This window comes from Oncorhynchus masou, chromosome 27 (assembly GCF_036934945.1).
Source record: "Oncorhynchus masou masou isolate Uvic2021 chromosome 27, UVic_Omas_1.1, whole genome shotgun sequence".
In the NCBI taxonomy this organism is placed as follows: Eukaryota; Metazoa; Chordata; class Actinopteri; order Salmoniformes; family Salmonidae; genus Oncorhynchus; species Oncorhynchus masou.
Window position 1 is genome coordinate 31073935 of NC_088238.1, and position 20585 is coordinate 31094519.

Below are 20585 nucleotides of genomic sequence, written 5' to 3' on the forward strand. Positions count from 1 at the left end.
ACACACAATATTGAATAACTTACGCAACACTCACAAGCAAACATTTGGGGGTTGTGGAGACACACACACAAACACACATATCGCACACACATGATTATACACATTTACTAGTAATTACATACCTACACAGGCACACTTGCCAGTTAATTGTAGTTAATGGTAATTATATACTCACACAAATAGCTGTGGTAACATTTTATTAGCTGCTTGCTCAGTGGGCGGGCTGGGGGTTAAAATCACACCCAAGAGAGGGAGAAAAATAGAAAAACAGGTGTTTGAGCAGGTCATGCTTTCTAGTAATTTTGTGTCTGTGTGTGTGTGTGAGTGTGTGTGTGTGTAGTTTCATGTTCAAGTGTGTGTACTTGTGTGTATTACAGAGTCGAGGTGTATCCTGCTCCCGGTGGTGTTGCGTCTGTTGCAGGCCCACATGCAGGAGCAGAGAGACCTGGTGATGTGTGCCCGTATCCTCACCAGCATGCTCTCTCTCATCAGGAAGGATGACTCTGTCACCACCGTGAGTACAGTTATAGCAGAGCACCATGGGTGGTGTAGACTTTTGGGCTGCCACCTCACAGTTAATCATGGACAGACTACAAATTGTGCAAGATTTGAAGTTCTGGGTTAATCGAGATTACCTCACAGTAAATACAGTGGCTTGCGAAAGTATTCACCCCCCCCTGGCATTTTTTCTATTTAGTTGCCTTACAATCTGGAATTAAAATATATTTTTTTGGGGGGGGTTTGTATCATTTGATTTCCACAACATGCCTTCCACTTTGAAGATGCCCCCCCCAAAGTCAATACTTTGTAGAGCCACCTTTTACAGCAATTACAGCTGCAAGTCTCTTGGGGCAGTCTTTAAGTTATACCAAAGATTCACAATTGGATTGAGGTCTGGGCTTTGACTAGGCCATTCCAAGACATTGAAATATTTCCCCTTAAATCACTCAACTGTTGCTTTAGAAGTACCCTTAGGGCCATTGTTCTGCTGGAAGGTGAACCTCTGTCCCAGTCTCAAATCTCTGGAAGACTGAAACAGGTTTCCCCTCAAGAATTTCCCTGTATTTAGCGACATCCATCGTTCCTTTAATTCTGACCAGTTTCCCAGTCCCTGCCAATGAAAGACATCCCCACAGCATGATGCTGCCACCACCATGCTTCACTGTGGGGATGGTAGTCTCGGGGTGATGAGAGATGTTGGGTTTGCACCAGACATAACGGTTTCCTTGATGGCTAAAAAGCTACATTTTAGTCTCATCTGACCAGAGTACCTTCTTCCATGTGTTTTGGGAGTCTCCCACATGCCTTTTGGCAAACACCAAACGTGTTTGCTTATTCTTTTCTTTAAGCAATGGCTTTTTTTCTGGCCACTCATCCGTAAAGCCCAGCTCTGTGGAGTGTACAGCTTAAAATGGTCCTATGGACAGATACTCCAATCTCCGCTGTGGAGCTTTGCAGCTCCTTCAGGGTTATCTTTGGTCTCTTTGTTGCCTTTCTGATTAATGCTCTCCTTGCCTGGTTTGTGAGTTTTGGTGGGCGGCCCTCTCTTGGCAGGTTTGTTGTGGTGCCATATTCTTTCATTTTTTAAATAATGGATTTAATGGTGCTCCATGGGATGTTCAAAGTTTCTGATATTTTTTAATAATCCAATAATCCTGATCAGTACTTCTCCACAACTTTGTGCCTGACCTGTCTTCATGGTGCCGCTTGCTTAGTGGTGTTGCAGACTCTGGGGCCTTTCAGAACAGATGTCTACATACTGAGATCATGTGACAGATCATGTGACACTTAGATTGCACACAGGTGGACTTTATTTGACTAATTATGTGACTTATGAAGGTAATTGGTTGCAACAGGTCTTATTTAGGGGCTTCATAGCAAAGGGGGTGAATACATATGCACGCACCACTTTTCCGTTTAATAATTATATATTTTTTAATTAATCAAGTTTTTTTCATTTCACTTCACCAATTTGGACTATTTTGTGTATGTCCATTACATGAAATCCAAATAAAAATCCATTTAAATGACAGGTTGTAATGCAACAAAGTAGGAAAAAGGCCAAGGGGGATGAAAACATTTGCAAGGCCCTGTAGGCATTGCTCAAAAATGTTATTGTTCCCTTATTTGATAACAACAATGTGTATTGTGATCTCAATAAAGCTTTGTTTGTTTGCGTGGCGTGATAAAATAAACTAGTAAAACCTGCCAGACTGACAATAGACACCAATAAATCTGGTTTATTGAACAAGTAATGAAGTAAACCGATAGGTGCAAGAACAAGTAAACAATCCAATTGGAATCCATCAATGAAACAGTGTGGATGTGGCAGTTTGTGAGCGTGTTAGTCTCATCGTGACCTTGACACAGTGCTGGCCTGTTTGGCTGAGAAGCAACTAATCGCACACACACACAACTCTGACAGACACACACACACACACAACTCTGACACACACACACAACTCTGACAGACACACACACACACACACACACACACACACACACACACACACACACACACACACACACACACACACACACACACACACACACACACACACACACACACACACACACACACACACACACACACAACACTGACAGACAGGGATGTGAACATGGCTAAGATGAAGTGACAGCAGGAGCAGCCAGTGTGCCAGCCTGACACTCTCTCTCATTATCACTTTGTCTGTCCAACATGGGGCTCCCTTCGCCTGTCAGGATGAGAGGGGGAATGGAGTGGGGAAATGGACTCTCTCTGCCTTGGCCTTAGTTTCCCTCTGCTGTTGCTCTGTTGCTGTGGCTCAACGAGCAGGCTGGCAATGTGGATCACACACACACACACACACACACACACACACACACACACATTTTATCTCTCTATTGTGTGTCCAATTTGTCTAAGACTGGTTTGGCTAGTATGGGCTAGTGGTCTATCTTTTTGTCTCACCTGTGTTTGCATACTGTCTGTATGGGTAATATGTGTGTACAAACTTCAAGCATGATTATGTACCTGTGTGAAACTTAATGTGCACTTGTGTGTGTGTCCCGAGGAGCCGGTGGTTTCTGAGGAGGTGGATCTGATAGTGGACAGTCTGCTGGTTGTCCTGATGAGGACTATCCTTGAGATCACTAACAGGCCACAACCAGCCGGGACCAATATGAGACTGCAGTTCCAGGACATCACGGTTAGTGTGTGTGTGTGGGTGCATGTGTGTGTATCTAACTGCTAGTCATTCTAAATATAGCATGAGGTTTTAAGGTCAATGATTGAAACTGCATTTGTGGTCAAAAAGAGACGTGCTTCTGTCCTGCTCTTAACCACAGCCGAGTTTAGAGAAAACCATTCTCTTACATTTCCATTTGACATTTTGCCAAATGTCAAACCACCTAAACAAGTAGAAAATAACCACTTAATTTCTCTCCCAGCTTGTTCAGACTGTAGTATTTACAGGTCTTCCATGGAGATACATGGTCTTCCATCTCTCTCACTGTTAGATCTAGAATATGTAGCCAATGTCTCAGATTTTAAAAGCTTTTGCTCTTCTTTCTCTCTATCTGTCTTTCTCTCTCTCTCTTCTCTGTGTGTCTCTCTCTCGTTCTCTCTCTCTCTCTCTCTGTCGCTCTCTCTCTGTCTCTCTCTTTTACTCTCTATGTCTCCCTTTCTCTCTCTCTCTCTCTCTCTCTCTCTCTCTCTCTCTCTCTCTCTCTCTCTCTCTACAGGGGGAGTTTGTGGCATGCCTGCTGGCTCTCCTCAGACAGATGAGTGATAAACATTACCAGCAGCTCCTGCAGACCTTCACCAGCAAGGATGACCTGAGGGTAAGGCTACACACAGACACACACACACACACCACTCAGCAGAATCTGACTGATGACTCAGCTTATGTGTCATAGTCAGTAGCAGGAGTGTGTGTGTGTGTGTGTGTGTGCGTAGGTGCGTGCGTGTGTGTGGAATGTGGAATGGTCATGCCAGGGGTTGAGGAAGAGGTGGGATGGAGAGATAGCAATGTTGAAATGGGGTCACTAAGTTCACAGTAATAGGAAGGAATACCATAAATGCACACTATGGATATCATGAATGCGCTCCCACTCTGAATACATGACTTTAGATTCACAGTTTGGTGATGTGCTGAATGGCAATTGCTGTTAAACAAAGTAAATGTATTGTGCTCTTTTCTTCTGTGTTTCAGGACTTTCTCTTGCAGATCTTCACCGTGTTCCGCATTCTGATTCGGCCAGAGATGTTCCCGAAAGATTGGACTGTCATGCGGTTGGTCACCAACAAGTGAGACCCCTTTTCCCCCTTGCAGTAGCTAACCTATTTGATTCAAAATGGTGTGCCTCCATTACTCATCATTGGTTTATCAACATATAATCTCATTATGCACTCTCTCTTTCTTTCTCAGTGTCATCATAACAACAGTCCTGTACCTCTCCGATGCTCTGAGGAAGAACTTCCTCAATGAGAAGTTTGACTACAAGGTAAGAGCTGCTAACATCCGCGTTTGTCTTTCTTTGTTAAAAAAACAACAACTTGAAAAAGCATGTAGTGACCTGTCATTGACTTGCTATAATGTGGTTTAATGCGTCTTCCCTAGGTGTGGGACTCGTACTTCTATCTGTCCGTCATCTTCATCAACCAGCCCTGTCTTCAACTGGAGTCCTTCTCTCCATCCAAGAGGAAGAGGGTACTGGAGAAGTAAGTCTTGTCTCTACATGCACACTCGCTAACTTCCTTCACTTTTCACATCCTGGGTTTGGCCCTGTTCTGACCTGGCGCTCTCTGGTGTTATCTCGTTGTACAGGTATGGGGACATGAGGGTGATGATGGGTTGTGAGATCTTCAGCATGTGGCAGAACTTGGGTACGACACAGTCACATTCTCGTTCTCTTCCTGTGTCACGTCGTTGGATTCTTGCTCGCCTCTCCGAGGAACGTAGTTGATCTCTCTCTTTTTCTCCTGCTCCCTCCATCTCTCTCCAGGTGAGCACAAGTTGAACTTCATCCCGGCGATGATAGGTCCGTTCCTGGAGGTGACCCTGGTTCCCCAGCCTGACCTGAGGAACGTCATGATCCCTATCTTCCATGACATGATGGACTGGGAGCAGAGGAGGAGCGGAAACTTCAAACAGGTAATGGCCAGAGCCGTCCGTATTTTGCAGGTCATATAGCTCTGGTACTGGACTGGCTGGGACCAGCACTAGCACCCCCTGGTGGCACTTTACAGATATTGCAGTTCCACCAAGACCAGACCGACTGTGCCCAATGGTGGCATCTGTGTGTTGATATAGATTGATTACGTAAACAATCTGTTGTCACGTCAGGTGGAGGCCAAGCTGATCGACAAACTGGACAGTCTGATGTCAGAAGGCAAAGGAGACGAGACGTACAGAGAGCTCTTCAACAGCATGTGAGTCGGGGGGAACACGCATACAGTCACGCCGTACTGTAAACGTCCTTACCAGAATCAGTTTGTCTGTGTGTTGTATTGAGTAAGGGAGGAGGACTCGTGGAGGGATGTATGTTGGGAGGGAAGGGTGGGAAAAGGGAAGTGTTTTGAGTACTCCAGACAAGCACTTCCCCTCATATCCATACTCATTCACGCCTCCTCTCTGAGGTCTCCGAGTCTGTGTACTCAGGTTGGTCCCTTCACCTTGCATGCTTCGGTGCTGTTGTGTGTGTGTGTGTGTGTGTGTGTGTGTGTGTGTGTGTGTGTGTGTGTGTGTGTGTGTGTGTGTGTGTGTGTGTGTGTGAGAGAGAGTGTTTTATTGTTGTTGGCCTGTGCAGTGTTCGTGCAATTCTCTCCCTATCTCACTGCAAGCCCATACATCATAGTCCCACTTTTTGTCAATCATCAATTGGGCCATTTATGAATGTTTCACCAGCTTTGAGATGTATACGCTTTATGAGCTATTATATGAGCGTTATAACTACTTTATGAGCTCTGTAACTAGCTTGTAAACAAGTTTCAACGTTAGGTTAGAGCTCAGCATAAGGCGACATTCATTTACAGGACCTACAGTCCAGCGTCCATATGATGCGTCACTGCCTTGTCCACCATCAGTGCACGTGCCGAACACTGCACAGCTTCGTGCCGCCACATTGCTCTCCCTCCACCACCACAGTCTTTTACATGTGCGGTCTGGATACAGCTTATTTCAGTATATCGGTCAAATTTTTCATAACATGGGGTGCAGACACTCTTGAGCCTTCATAGCTGTACACAAGTATTTTTGTTTCATTCCGTTTCCCCATCTCCCTGACTGACATCACTAACCCTGAACTAACTTGTGTGTGAGTGTGTGCGGATATTATTAATCTATTAATATTCATTTGTTTTGCCATTGCGTTCCCGGAGTAGAATCCCTCTGTTTGGTCCGTACCCTAGGTAAGACACTCCAATACTCTACACACAGTGTGTTGTCCTTCTGTTAGGGAATTCCTTTACTGCTGGGATACAGGACCGCATGATTGACAGCAGGTTGAAGAGTTTATTGCTCTCTTTTTCTGTATTTTTCTCTGACTTTTCTCGCTCTCGCTCTCTCTCGCTCTTTCTCGCTCTCTCTCTCTCTCTCGCTATTCCAGTCTGTTGAAGAAGATTGAGAGGGAGACGTGGAGGGAGAGTGGCATCTCTCTCATCGCCACCGTCACGCGTCTGATGGAGAGGCTGCTGGACTACAGGGACTGCATGAAGCTGGGGGAGGTGGATGGGAAGAAGATTGGCTGCACCGTCAGTCTGCTGGTCAGTTACAGTTTCTCTCTGCCCTGTGGCCCTTGAAGAGATTCAATCACTGCTCTCCTCTCACCATAGAAACCCCATTTATTTGTTGCTAGCCTTTTGTCCCTTTGAACTATTGTGTTAAGAGAGCAGGACCAAAGCTGTGTTTCTGTTCCATTCCCAGTGATGATAAAGTTGCTATGATGATCGTGCTTTTTAGACCAGGGCTCAAATAGTTCACAGCCCCCTCATACAATACACAATGTTCTGGGTTGTCTTTGTTGCCATGCCAACCTGGGAGAATTATTTTGTGCGTGGTGTCTTTCAGTCCAGCAGGTTTATCTTACATAACGGACCGAAGCACTAGAGCCTGGAAGCACCTGTTCATGTGGACCGATAGCACAGAGTTCATTACTATTCAGTGGCTGATAAACGATTGTGCACTTCTCTCCCCCCCCGTTGCCTGTCTCTCCCCCCCCCGTTGCCTGTCTCTCTCTCTCTTCTCTCTCTCTCTCTCTCTCTCTCTTCCCCCACCCCGTTGCCTGTCTCTCTCTCTCTCTCTCTCTCTCTCCCCCCCCCGTGGCATGTCTCTCTCTCTCCCCCCCCCCCATTGCCTGTCTCTAGAATTTCTACAAAACTGAGTTGAACAAGGAGGAGATGTACATCCGCTACATACACAAGCTGTACGAACTGCACCTGAAAGCACAGAATTACACAGGTACACTGTAAAACATGGCCTGTAAAGTAGGCCATGTATGACGTGTGTGTGTGTGAATGCTATGTTTGGGCTGTGAGTGTGTATGTTCGTGGGCTCAAGGGTTTGGCATAACCATGACTATGTGGTGTTGTTGTGTGTTGTACAGAGGCCTCCTACACGCTTCTGTTGTATGACGAGCTGTTGGAGTGGTCCGATAGGCCCCTCAGAGAATTCCTCAACTACCCCATGCAGAGCGAGTGGCAGAGGAAGGAGTACCTCCATCTTACCATTGTACAGAACTTTGACAGGGGGAAGGTGGGATCTCTCTCTCTCGCCCTTTCTTTCACTCCCTTTGTCTCCGTCTCAGTCTTTCACTCTTTTATCTCTTGTTCATTGTTTCTGTCTCTCGTTCTCTCTCTCTCGTTCACCCTTCCCCACACTCTCCATTCACAAATACCCTGGAACAGTGTCGTAATTTAAAGGGCAGTCTTACTTGAATGCTCTGCTCAGCAACTCCCATTACTTTATTTCTCTGCTGAATCATTCAAAATGTCCTCCACCCGTTATTATTTGCCCAATTTCCCTGTGAATTCACAACCAAAGCCATCTGCTAGCTGCCGCTGCCTTGGGATTAAAACACAGCAGGAAAGGAAAGCTTTCATTTCATTAGCACGGTGGCTGGGTGTTGCACCTGCATGGTGACTGCAGGTCTGCCTTGGCAGTTGGCACGGTTATTGTTAGTACACTACCGCCACCCAGTGGTCAACACTCATACTGCAGCCAGTGTCCTCTGCAGGCCATTTGACATGTTTTGTCAGCATCTCAATATTCTAAAGAGGTTTCCTTCGCCTTGAATCCTTATCCTGCTAATGTGAAAGAAATGAAAAGGCGAAAACACGTTCCTATTGAGATGTGACCATTGTTAATGTGATAATGTGTTTTGTTTCTTCAGTGTTGGGAGAACGGGATCATTCTGTGCAGAGAGCTGGCGGACCAGTACGAATCGTACTACGACTACAGGAACCTCAGCAAGATGAGGGTGTGTTACTTTATATCTTCTCGGTATATCTCCACGCTGACTGATCCCTGACCAGTTATGACATAACCTAATAGTGTTTTGTAACCTGACATTTCCTGTTGACAGATGATGGAGGCATCGCTGTATGATAAGATCATGGACCAGCAGAGACTGGAGCCAGAGTTCTTCAGGGTCGGCTTCTATGGCAAGAAGTTCCCCTTCTTCCTACGGGTACCGCTCTGTTTTACCACTGGTTTTGTTAATGAAAGGACCTTTTAGAGGCCATAGAACTGCTCTTGAAGGCGTTTGCTCTCCCAATTTCCATCTGCACTTCTAAGCAAGTTGCTAATGAAGTATATTGCCTCTTAGTTTCCTCAAAAGGACTCGTAACTATGCATTCATAACCAACGTAACACAAAAGCAACCTCATAGGAATTGTTAGTGTGTGTTCATTAGATTTACAAATAAATCCTATTTTGAAGTTACATCATTAGAAGATTTGACCTCTAGACACTTGTAGCTGTTGCAGATGCTGTAGCTGTCCACTAGATGTCATGTTAACCCCTGTGCTGTCTCTGTTCTGCCTCTGATGCTCTCTGCCTCGTCTGCAGAATAAGGAGTTTGTGTGCCGTGGCCATGACTACGAGAGGCTGGAGGCCTTCCAGCAGCGCATGCTGAATGAGTTCCCCCACGCCATCGCCATGCAGCACGTCAACCAGCCTGACCAGACCATCTACCAGGCCGAGGCTCAGTGTATCCTTTATTGACCTAGACAACATACACTATACACCACACACACACACACACACTAGTTTGTTTTACTATCCTTGTGGGGACCAAACAATTGATTTCCATTCAAAATCCTATTTTCCCTAACCTTAAACCTAACCCTTTACATTCGTGGGAATTGGCCTATATGGTGGATAGGGCTATATTGAAGTGTGTTTCTTACAGAAGATATATGGAATACATATAACGAATAACCATGGTAAAAAAAACAGGAACTGTTTGGAGATTAGGGAAAAATTATTAGACTAAAGGTGAGGACACAACAGTTCACCTGCATTTGACATTTACTGTACTTTCCTTTGTCATTTGTTACAAAGTCTGAAAACACTCTGGATACATTCAGTAACATGATAAGAATATTCTTGGAAAACGTGGGGTAGGTGCAACATAAGACAAAACAATTACAACGTTTTGAGTGAGAGATCAAACTAGTTGTCTCCAAGTGATCACACGCACCTCTCCAGTGTGCACAGTTCCTAAGTCATTTCCATGCTCATTTATGACTCAAAGAAGAGTCTTCAACCACAGCTCTCCTCGCTGTGCCGTCGACGAACCAGAACAAGCCCGCTTGTCGTTGTTTTGATTGGAACACAGCCCCGCATCCCCGCCATCTATCTCCGGGCATCATTTGAAAGCTTGTTCTATTGCCAACATGATTAGCTTTTACAAGGCAATTCAGAGAAGCAGATAGCCATTTCGGTGCGTATAGAACGTACTCATGAGTGCATTCAGATGCAAAGTCCGCAGCAGATTTCCTCAGGACAACCCAGTGTATAACGCCATGTCATCTTGTAACTGTACATCAAACATAGTAATCATAAACGTTGACACTGTATATTTAATGAGTTTTATGATATGGACTATGGTGTTTTGGCTTGTATGACATTTAAAGCTGTATTTATTATAATCCTCAACGTCCTCTTAATTTACAGCATTTCTCTCACTCGGACAACCAAAACATTTGCATAAGTGTCCCAATTAGCAGGAGGGATGGGGACAACGTCTTGCCGCCCGTGGCGCTCATGTTCAGAACGTCTGTCAAGTTGCTCGTCTCGTCATGTAGAGCATATTACTGTACAGCCACTGTGTTTCAATTTAGGCACCTGACCAAATCTGCCATTTTCAACCCGAATACGGGTACGAGGCTAATGGGTTAACCTGACCTGAACCATAACCTTAACGACTAAACTTAACCCCTTGCCTAAAATAGCCTTTTTCCTTGTGGGGACTGGCAAAATGTCCCCCACTTGTTAAAATGTTCCTTGTTTTACTATCCTCGTGAGGACTTCTGGTCCCCGCAAGGACAGTAAAACCAAAAATACACACACACACACACACACACAGTGGTACGCTGCATCCCACATGTCTAGTAAGCCTAAGTAATATAAATGGCATATTATACCGGACTGATTATTCCTTATGAATAAGGATATCAATAGGAGTCATATTAGGAGTGTTTCCTAACCTAACCAGGAAACTCTTAGGACCCTGGTTCTCTTACACCGCACACAGGTTTCTACCGCATTACAGCATGTTGATTTATAGAGGAGTAAGTCAAAGATATGACTCCTTCCATCTTGGTCCTGAGCCAGATCTCCAGCCATGCTGTAAACACACACGTGAGGACTTAGTGCGGATCGGGATCGATCCCTTGATAAAAATGCACAAGGTGTCTGTAGGATGCGGCAGCCATCTTAATGATCCTCCCCCTCCTTTTCCACACGTGATTGATGGGACAGCTGTTTGGAAGGAGCTGCTCCCGCTCTCTCTCTCTCTCTGAGTGTGTGTGTGTGGATGTGTATACATGCACTCCCTCTATATGTGTGTGCGGGTGTGAGTGTGTCGTCTATTCTGTGTTTGACTTTTCTCCGAGTGCAATTAGAGCAGACAAGGCCCCTCAAACAGCATTAGCATACAGCTTTGTTATCCTCATGTGTCGTTAATCATTGAGGCTCCCTGGACCCATGCCCGTCCCTATTCATATCCATGGGCTGATGAGCTCTCCCTCCACTACGCTGATACAGGCCAGTCCTGCTGCCAATGGGTATGTGTTGTGATATAGTGTGGGGTGGACATTCAGATATATGGCTACAGGATGTGATTAGCGGAAAGGATGTATTAACACAGGAATTGGATGGATAGACCTGTGGAACCAAGGAAAGAGGGAGGTGAGGAAAGTGTGTGTGCATGTGCTTGCGTCCATGTGTGTATGTGTGTTTGCCCGACCTATTGTATGCATCTTTGTGGATCAGTCATATCCTTGACGTGCCGGCCTAGACCTCCAGATCTACGCGGTGAGCCCCATCCCAGAGAGCCAGGACGTGCTGCAGAGAGACGGTGTGCCTGACAACATCAAGAGTTTCTATAAGGTCAACCACATCTGGAGGTTCAGATACGACAGGCCGTTTCACAAGGGCACCAAGGACAAAGAGAACGAGTTCAAGGTGGGAGACACGCAGTGGATGTGCACGCAAGAAAAAAAAACTCTCCTCTGTGCCTTTCTGTTTCTCTCTCGCTCTCTCTTGCCTTTCTGTCTCGCTCGTCTCGCCATCTTATCTCTCCTTTCTGGACTTGTTAGTGTTCTCCTTTGATGTTTACGCCACATCCCTCTCCTGACTCACTTTCCCTTCCTCTCTCCCAATCTCTCGTCCTCCCTCTCTCCACTCTCTTGTTTATTGAGTGGTTGTGTGGGTGGCTCATGGTCTTCCTCTCTGTATTACAGGTGTGTTCAGGTGTTGTTTAATTCATAGTCCTACTAATTAGACTCTGGGGCTAGGAGAGGCTGAGACATGGAGCTCGGTCTAAATATCGTCTCTCCAGACTCCACCCACCCACGCTCACTCAATCTCCATTCGTTAACCTAATTTTGTCAGGTTTATGAATTGGATATCATCATCATATCCATATCGTCCCGAGGGTTAGGTTTCCCAGCTGTCTTTTTTTGGGGTCTCGTTAGTACTTGAGATAAACTGTTCAGGCCAAGTAGATTTGACATTTAATATGGAAATATTAAGTAGCATGAATCAGTTCTGTGTTGATGTGATCTCTGAAAATGATGGGACAGAAAATGCAATTTGGTTTCTAAACTCCTTGTGGATGAAAGGAAAGGTATTACTGGAATATATAAGAATCTCGTGTTTTAATTCATTTAATTCAGTGACATTGCATCAATTGCAGATTGGTGCAGACTGCTGCTATAAGAACTCTGTATCCATGAGTATGTGTACTACTTGGACATTATATGAACCAGTGCCTACACATCATATATTGACAGGAGAGAAAAGCAATGTTCTGTGCTACTCGGATGTGTGGGTGAATGTGTTTGCAGAGTGCCAGCATTAACATGAAGTGTGTGTGTGCCTGCCTGCACATGTCCGTGTGTGTGTGTGTGTTTTCAGAGCTTGTGGGTGGAGAGGACTACACTAACCCTGGTCCAGAGCCTGCCAGGAATCTCCAGATGGTTCGAGGTGGAGAAGAGAGAACTGGTGAGTCTCTTACACTCCTCCAATAACCTCCTCATATAACCCCATTCACAACACACTGCTCAATGCTGACCCAGCTATGTTCTAACTTTGCAGAGAGCCCAACCGAGCTCCCTAAGTGTAGACCTATATTAAAGGGAAATTTCATCTCCAGCACCACCCCAACATTTACATCTGTGAAAATTGTGCATTTCTATGTTTTGTCGTAAAAAAAAATTATAAGATAAGTGTTTCCAATGATTGTGAAATGTCCCTTTAAGAGAAGGGTGAAAGTTACTCAGAAGATTCATAATTATAATGTTACTCTGTAACTTCTGACGGATCAAGCTGCATACGGGAAGGCTGTGTCTTAGAGAGATGGTGTTTGTTTTATGGATGCACGATATATCAGTGAACATATCGGAATCGGCCAATATTAGCAAACAATGCCAACATCGGTATCGGCCGATGTGCAAAATCGATGTCAAAGCTGACGTGCATACCTATATAACGAAGGTACATGATTTAATGACGCCACAAAACTTTTGAGCTACATGTGCAGCACAGCATTCCTAACCTAGCCCACAATGTCTGCTGTGTGGATCAACAAGTCAAGCAGTAATTTGAAAGAGTAACTACATTTCAGCGAGACAGCACAAACGCAAAATCCAGTAAAGCCAAGATAATGGAATTCATTGCCCTTGACAATCAACGGTTTTCTGTCGTGTGTGATGTTGGCTTTCGCTGGCTGGTCGAGCACTATTTTTACGATGTTGCCCTACTGGAGTTACAAGGTAATAGTGTCACTGCTATTAGCTTCATGACATACATACTATGGAATGCCGTTTGGGTCTTTGCGTGTCAAAAAAGATACAGTAGCTCGGTCAAAGCTGTACAAAAAAAGTCAGCAAACACCGGCCATGAACGATGTGTTTACAATACCGCAAGATCAAGGTAATAAAGCATCATTTGTTCGACCGCAACTTCTGGGGTAGCTAGCTTTAGCTTGGTAACGTAAACTCACCCCATTCCGTACAAATGTGCGCAACCGCAACATTGAAACGAGGCTACAAAGAAAACTAATGGGACTGTAGCGACTGTGTTGACGTCAAAATAGGGGGTGTGAACTAGGTTTCTATTCAAGTGTTGATCGACATGGTAATGGCTCTATAGTATTGGAGAAAAAAACTGACCCTCCGTTACATCTTGACGTGTCATGTCGTAACGTACAGCATGCATAAAGCAACTATTTCTGTCTTACAATCTCTCTCCACCAGGTGTAGCACTTCTATCATCCTTTAAAAACAAGGGGGTAAGGGGGGGATACCTAGTCATTTTTTGCGTCATCATTGCATGCAATCATCATTCTCAAAGCCGTTGTTTACTTCTAAGATCACTTTAGCACCGCCCTAAAAACCCGATTAAAATTAGACACAAACCTTCAAATAGGTATGTAATGACACATTTTATTTACATTTTTAGAGGCATAAGGTAATAAGTTGGACAGATCGAGTGAAAAAAAGCAATTTTCCCACACAACATCTCTCCTCACTATCACACATTAGTTTCGCTTCCCCACCCGCCATTTAAAAAAAGATCCAACGGGGCTCATTGCCTGCTTGAATTATGCAGAAACGGGCAGCTTTTAGGTCATGTCATTGATTCTGTTGGAAAGGGGAGAAATTGCGTTTTACAATGGTATTAACAATACAGTTGATCTGGAAGTATTACGTTTTTGGGGCGCTAAAATAAGGGCAATTGTACGGACCAAGGTGATGTACGAGCTTACGTTACCTAGCTAGCACCAATACAACCAGCCTGACAACAATGAGCAGTAAAAACTGCATTCATTATTCTTAGCAATGATTTAGGAGTCCTTGTGAGTAAGTATTAGCTAGGTTGCCACTTGTTGTTCGCCTATTGAAATTGAACTTCAGTTCATGAAAATAAATAGCTAGCCAGCTACTTAACACTGTTGCCCAAAGCTAACGTTATAAGCAGCCAGCTAGCATCATCTGTCTAGTGAGGCTCCACCTGACCGGGTTATATGTGTTGTGAAGCTAGCCACAATAAGGATTAGGCACAATAGTGGAAATTGCGTTTTGCCTTGAAAATAACCGCAAAGTACACTATTGTGGCTAGCTTCACATAGATAGGTCCGACCACTATTAATCAAATAATAACTGTCTTATTAATTAGGGTTATTTTAGATGATGACACACAGCTATATAGTTAGCTAGCTAACTCGAGCTACTGAAACAGATGCCGTTTTGCTATGTTTTTGAGGAAGAACATTGTTTGCATCCATGAGCTAGATAGCTTTTTTAATGACCAGCACTGTAGGTGCGCGAGACAACTTTACCAGCATCATAGCATACGTATCGATGAATCGTTGTGACATATAAAATACGAGTGATAGTGTAATCAATGTGTAATAACTACGTAAAACATTTATGAGCTAGTTAAATTAGAAGACCCAAACGGTGTTCCATAGAAGTTCTGGTTGAGAATGAAACGACTGAACAAACTAACAACGAAACAGCACAGCAAGTAAGTGAAAGAATAGGTTTTGACAATGTTTTACTGGTAATGGGGACATGCGTAAATGCCAACTAAATAATTTTTGGGTCAGTGTGGTGTGTGTGTAACCTTTATTTTAATAGGCAAGTCAGTTAAGAACAAATTCTTATTTACAATGACGGCCTACCCCGGCCAAACCCTGATGACGCTGGGCCAATTGTGCGCCGCCCTATGGGACTCCCAATCACTGCCGGATGTGATACAACCTGGATTCAAACCAGGGACTGTAGCGACGCCTCTTGCACTGAGATGCAGTGCCTTAGACCTCTGCATCCGTGTGTGTATGTGTTAACTATTTAACTGTACTAGAATGCTTAAAAGGCTGCTAAAATGTTAAATATTGGTTATCGGTATCATCTTTTTTGGCAAGGAAAATATTGGAAAACAGTATCATCCAAAAATATCATATGCACCTGCATCACTATTTTGTTTTTGAGTGTGTGTTGAGAGGGTGTGTGTGAAAAATATACTTTGTGTTTATGTGGCCTGCCTTATTTTGTGTGTCTCGTCTCTACTTATTCTGTTTGTGTGTGTGCGCATGTGTTTTGTGTGTGTTGTATCTCTACATAGAGGTATGCGTATGTCTGTATATATATTAATATCTTATCACCCTGTGTTTTCCTCCTCTAGGTGGAAGTGAGCCCATTGGAGAATGCCATCGAGGTGATTGAGAACAAGAACCTGCAGTTACGGACGCTGATTGCCCAGTGCCAGAGCAGACAGATGCAGAACATCAACCCCCTCACCATGTGCCTCAACGGGGTCATCGACGCCGCCGTTAATGGGGGGCTCGCACGCTACCAAGAGGTCAGAGGGCAGTGATGATGTGACTGGCTTACATCGGTCACTCAATATTGTGTGGAGACATTGTCTGGGCATGCTAGATCTAGAATGTCAGTACAGTCCGTCTTATGTGTTTGTTTAAAAAGTGTGCAGACAGTAATACAGACAGTAATACAGACACGGACAGGGATGGACAGAGATGGGGACAGATGGCAGGCGGACAGATGGAGACAGAGACAGCATGAGACAGACTGAGACAGACAGACAGAGACAGACCGCAACCGACAGACAGCAACCGACAGACAGAGACAGACATACAGCAGCAGACATACACCAACAGAAATACAGACAGCAACAGACAGACAGATAGCAACAGGCAGACAGCAACAGGCAGATACAGACAGGCAGGCAGATACAGACAGCAACCGACATGCAGTCATCGACAGACATACAGCGACAGACAGATAGCAACAGACAGGCAGATACAGACGGAGAGGCAGACGGAAACAGACAAACCTACAGATGGACACACAGCGACACAGAGCGACAGGCAGCGACAGGCAGAAAGGGACAGCGACAAGCAGAGAGGGAGACTGCGACAGGCAGACAGACATAGAATAAGAAGGAGTTCCTTCACACAGATTCAAGGGCATATAAAATCACACATTACTTTGAAATATATACTTAAAAATACATACAGTAGATAAAAGTCCTGAATCTCTGTACACTGTAAATTAAGTGTTAAATAAACCCTTTCTTTTCTTTCCAAATCCATAACGGAGTGCCATAGCGTCGGAGCTATAATCACTCCTTTTCAAGGAGACCTCCGGCGTCAGCCAGCTAACTGTGTGTACTGTACAGTGGCTCTCGGTTGCGTAGCAACGCCACGCGTCGAGTTTGCGGCGAGGCTTAAGGGTGCCAAGTTAGCAGGGGTCTGCTCTCGTCATGATCACCACTACCTCTCACGTCTATTAAACTGGTGGTGGCGATGATGTGATGAAGCCAAAGACGAGGATGTAACAGGAAATGAGTTTGACCTGGGAGAGATTAGCTAAGCTAGCTACGGTTGTGTTTGCGCAACGCCCACCTGTTGCTGCTTCAAGTACATTATCTGCCAGAGCTTTGATCCAATAGACTCATTGTATGAAGGATGTGATGATATACAATGCTGCTGAATCTGTAGACTACATGATGTGACTGTTTAGATCCAGTAGGTTTCATGTACCTATATACCATGATATTCAATGCGTACATTTTGTAAACATATTACTCATTTCAAGTGTGTACCATTTGAGGGATATAATGATGATCTATACTATCCATAAAGGCAATGGAGAACATCATACATACACATTTGGTATGCCTAATTGTCCATGATATTAATGTATGGAGTTGTCTTGAGGAATATTGCACACAATACACCATAAATCAGTTTCTTTATTAGGATAACGCAATTGACTTTTATGCCAATTTGTTCAGCCATAAATGAAGCCGATATCAGTATTCATATTTCGATTTATTGCTCATGGTTATAGTTCCAGCCCTGAAGGAGAATCCAGCCTGATTTAATATCTATTTATTGCCAGCATTTCATCTTTAATTGAGGTTTTATAATGATTCACAATGTCACTTGACACTTGGAGTTTCTCCTCCTATCTCAAGTCCAACCGGCAGCAGAGAAAAGTCACATTTGATGCAAATATTGGTTGTTTTTCCACCCTCGGCTATGGATTTCAGAGAGTTTTATTCATACAGCCACGCTATGATTCACTAAGACGGAATAAGTCCCTTTTTCTGTGGCTTTGGACTATCTTTCACAGCAGTTGTTTTGGTCAAAGCGACCGTGGCGTTCACAGCGTCACAGCAGGGGTCGTAAAGCTGTGTTTTGTGTGGGGGATAACGATCGGGAGATGAGCCTGCTACTGTACCCTAGCTAGCGCTGTTACAATGTTCACATGGTGGTAATTGTGTGTGTTATTGTTTAGCTAGCGTCATGGTAAGAGGTTGCCTCTCACGCTCAGATGGTAGACACAGATAGGACCATGCCTGTTTAGGAGGGGGCTTTGACGTAAGCAGTGAGCTCCTCTCGCCTTTTGAGTCCCCCCCCCCATATCTCCCTCTGTCTTTTTGGAGATAGCCTGCCACAACGTCCTTGTGAGGGAGACCAAACCCTGCTTTCTCCTTTGTGGCGACTCTTCCCCCTTTTTTGCTCTCTTTCCACGGAATATTTTAAAAGAGATTTTGAGTTGTTGTTGTTGTTGTTGTTGTTCATTTTCTGATGTGTTTTTATTGTGATGCAGATTAAAAAGCCTCGACTCTAATCTGCACTCATCTCAAGGGTTGCAAATATCAACATCAGGGAATATGCCACAGACACACTCATAATTATGCAAAGCATGTTTACATTATGAATATTATTTCTTCATTTTTGTCTTTTGCCCACAAAAAGATATATATATATATAGAGAGAGAGAGACAGACAGATAGACAGACATACATGCATGGTGACACAATGAAGTAAACTGAAAGCATACAATGAATTGTGTTCATGCAGGCGTTCTTTGTGAAGGACTACATCGTGAATCACCCTGAGGATGGTGAGAAGATCGGACGACTCAGGGAACTCATGTTCGAACAGGTCAGATTCCTGACGTTGGAAAACGCTAGCCCCACTTTACTAGGAGAACTGCTTAGCTTTTGTGATGATATTTCATCTGGAAGAGATTAACGTTAGCAAACAAAAATGCACCGTCTCCGACTCCCCCCTCCAGGCTCACATCCTGGAGTACGGCCTGGCCGTCCACGAGAAGTTTGTCCCTCAGGACATGAGACCTCTACACAAGAAGCTGGTGGACCAGTTCCATGTGATGAAGTCTAGTCTGGGGATCCAGGTTAGTGAAGGCCACTCAACAGGAGCACCAATCTCTAATCCTCAAATGGACCTTCATCAAGCCTGCGTTAGCGCAGCCATAACTCATGCTAGCATAAACAATAGGCCAATCACAGGTTTCCCCTCCCTCTTCTCTTTCTCTCTCCGTTTGCCCTTCTCTCTAATCCCCACCCCAGGAGTTTCCAGCATATGTGCGCGCTAGCCCCGTGCACTTCACCAACGGCAGCCCGCGTAGTTCATGCAGGAACTCTGTCCCCAACATCATCAGCCCAGATGGCGCTCGCGTGGTGGCCAGACGCAGGTGAGAAACACTGTCCTCGTCTCGCTTTATCTTTTTTTCCCCTCGTCCTCTCTCTCTTCACACCCTTCCTCATACTATTTTTCCTCTCCATCTTAACTTCTCTTTTCCCTTCCCCTTCTGTCTGTGCATCCTCTACTCCCCCCCCTCTATCTCACTTCCTGGTATGGCACCATATGGGCGTAGGTGGGCAGACTGGCACCTGCAGTGAGCTCTCTGTGTGTGTGCTCAGTGACCCTGCCAGTCTCTACCTGTGACATCCTACCTACATCCTACCTCTTCACGAGCGTAATGAGGCATAGACATACACAGCCCAGAGTGAAATATACACACACACACACACATACACGTGCAAGCACACTCACACACACCCAAACTCAATCTGTCTTCTTAAAATCGACAGCTTGCTAATTTAAAACTCACTAACAGTTACTTGTGATTTAAGGAGAGATTATTTGGCTGTGATTTTCTTCTGAAACCCAAATATTGTGCCTTTTTATTAGAATGATATGGTATTATGTCAGATGAATGCACAACCACATTCTGAAAGTAACGGATCTTATTTTCTCACTCTCTTTCTCTCTATTTTTTTCTCTCGCTCTCTTTCTCTCTCTATTTCTTTCTCTCTCTATTTCTCTCTCTCTCAATGTGTGTGTTATGTTTGTGATCAGTCCCCTCACTTACCCGGCTGTCAACCGCTACTCATCATCATCGCTGTCATCTCAGGCCTCCAATGAAGTGAGCAACATCACAGGGCAGTCGGAGAGCTCTGATGAAGTCTTCAACATGCAGGTACAATTCCAAACGAATTTACCCGCAAGCTCCCCTTTTTACCAGAGTAAATTCCTTTTTTTTGTGTGTTTGCAATAGCTGACGTGAGAAAGGTACTGATTTGGAGAATTCCAATCCCCCACACGATCCTGGTGGTCTATAATTCTTAACTTGCCAGCGATATTGTTGATGTAGTTGTTTGTCCCTGCAGCCCAGTCCATCTACCTCAAGCCTCAGCTCCAATCATTCTGCCTCTCCCAACGTGACCAGCTCTGCTCCGTCCAGCGCCAGAGGTAAGACGAGCAAAGAGAAGGAGTAAGAGAGGGAGAGAGAGTGTGAGAAAGTGGGGGGGAGGTGAACCCAATGAGGAACAAAAATAAAAAATATACCACCTATTGGAAAGACACCACAATAACCCAAAACACACTTGAATGCTTTTTGGCCTTCCACACAGTGCTTGGTGGCAAACTATCTGACCACCGTGTCGGGGGGAAAAAACAGACTATTTACAGACTCAAGGAGCACAGCCTGGCCATAGAGACCGGCCGTCACAGGCGGATCTGGCTACCCAGAGAGG

General features: G+C 44.7%; 1 protein-coding gene across 4 annotated transcripts in view; it reads left to right on the plus strand.

The window, feature by feature from the left end:
* LOC135515992 (dedicator of cytokinesis protein 4-like) overlaps positions 1-20585 on the plus strand; it is a 137720-nt gene that overhangs the window by 99829 nt on the left and 17306 nt on the right. For 2 of the 4 annotated variants that reach the window (XM_064939909.1, XM_064939913.1), the window contains exons 24-47: positions 378-514; positions 3054-3188; positions 3724-3822; positions 4194-4288; positions 4410-4485; positions 4602-4702; positions 4809-4867; positions 4987-5135; positions 5328-5413; positions 6365-6391; positions 6589-6745; positions 7346-7439; positions 7585-7733; positions 8371-8457; positions 8563-8667; positions 9048-9189; positions 11503-11669; positions 12624-12710; positions 15897-16073; positions 18604-18687; positions 18821-18940; positions 19116-19240; positions 19909-20029; positions 20220-20301. In XM_064939909.1, the coding sequence (XP_064795981.1) occupies positions 378-514; positions 3054-3188; positions 3724-3822; positions 4194-4288; positions 4410-4485; positions 4602-4702; positions 4809-4867; positions 4987-5135; positions 5328-5413; positions 6365-6391; positions 6589-6745; positions 7346-7439; positions 7585-7733; positions 8371-8457; positions 8563-8667; positions 9048-9189; positions 11503-11669; positions 12624-12710; positions 15897-16073; positions 18604-18687; positions 18821-18940; positions 19116-19240; positions 19909-20029; positions 20220-20301 (2661 nt within the window). The remainder of the gene's footprint in view (positions 1-377; positions 515-3053; positions 3189-3723; positions 3823-4193; positions 4289-4409; positions 4486-4601; positions 4703-4808; positions 4868-4986; positions 5136-5327; positions 5414-6364; positions 6392-6588; positions 6746-7345; positions 7440-7584; positions 7734-8370; positions 8458-8562; positions 8668-9047; positions 9190-11502; positions 11670-12623; positions 12711-15896; positions 16074-18603; positions 18688-18820; positions 18941-19115; positions 19241-19908; positions 20030-20219; positions 20302-20585) is intronic. The other 2 variants (XM_064939911.1, XM_064939912.1) reach the window with 2 other exon arrangements.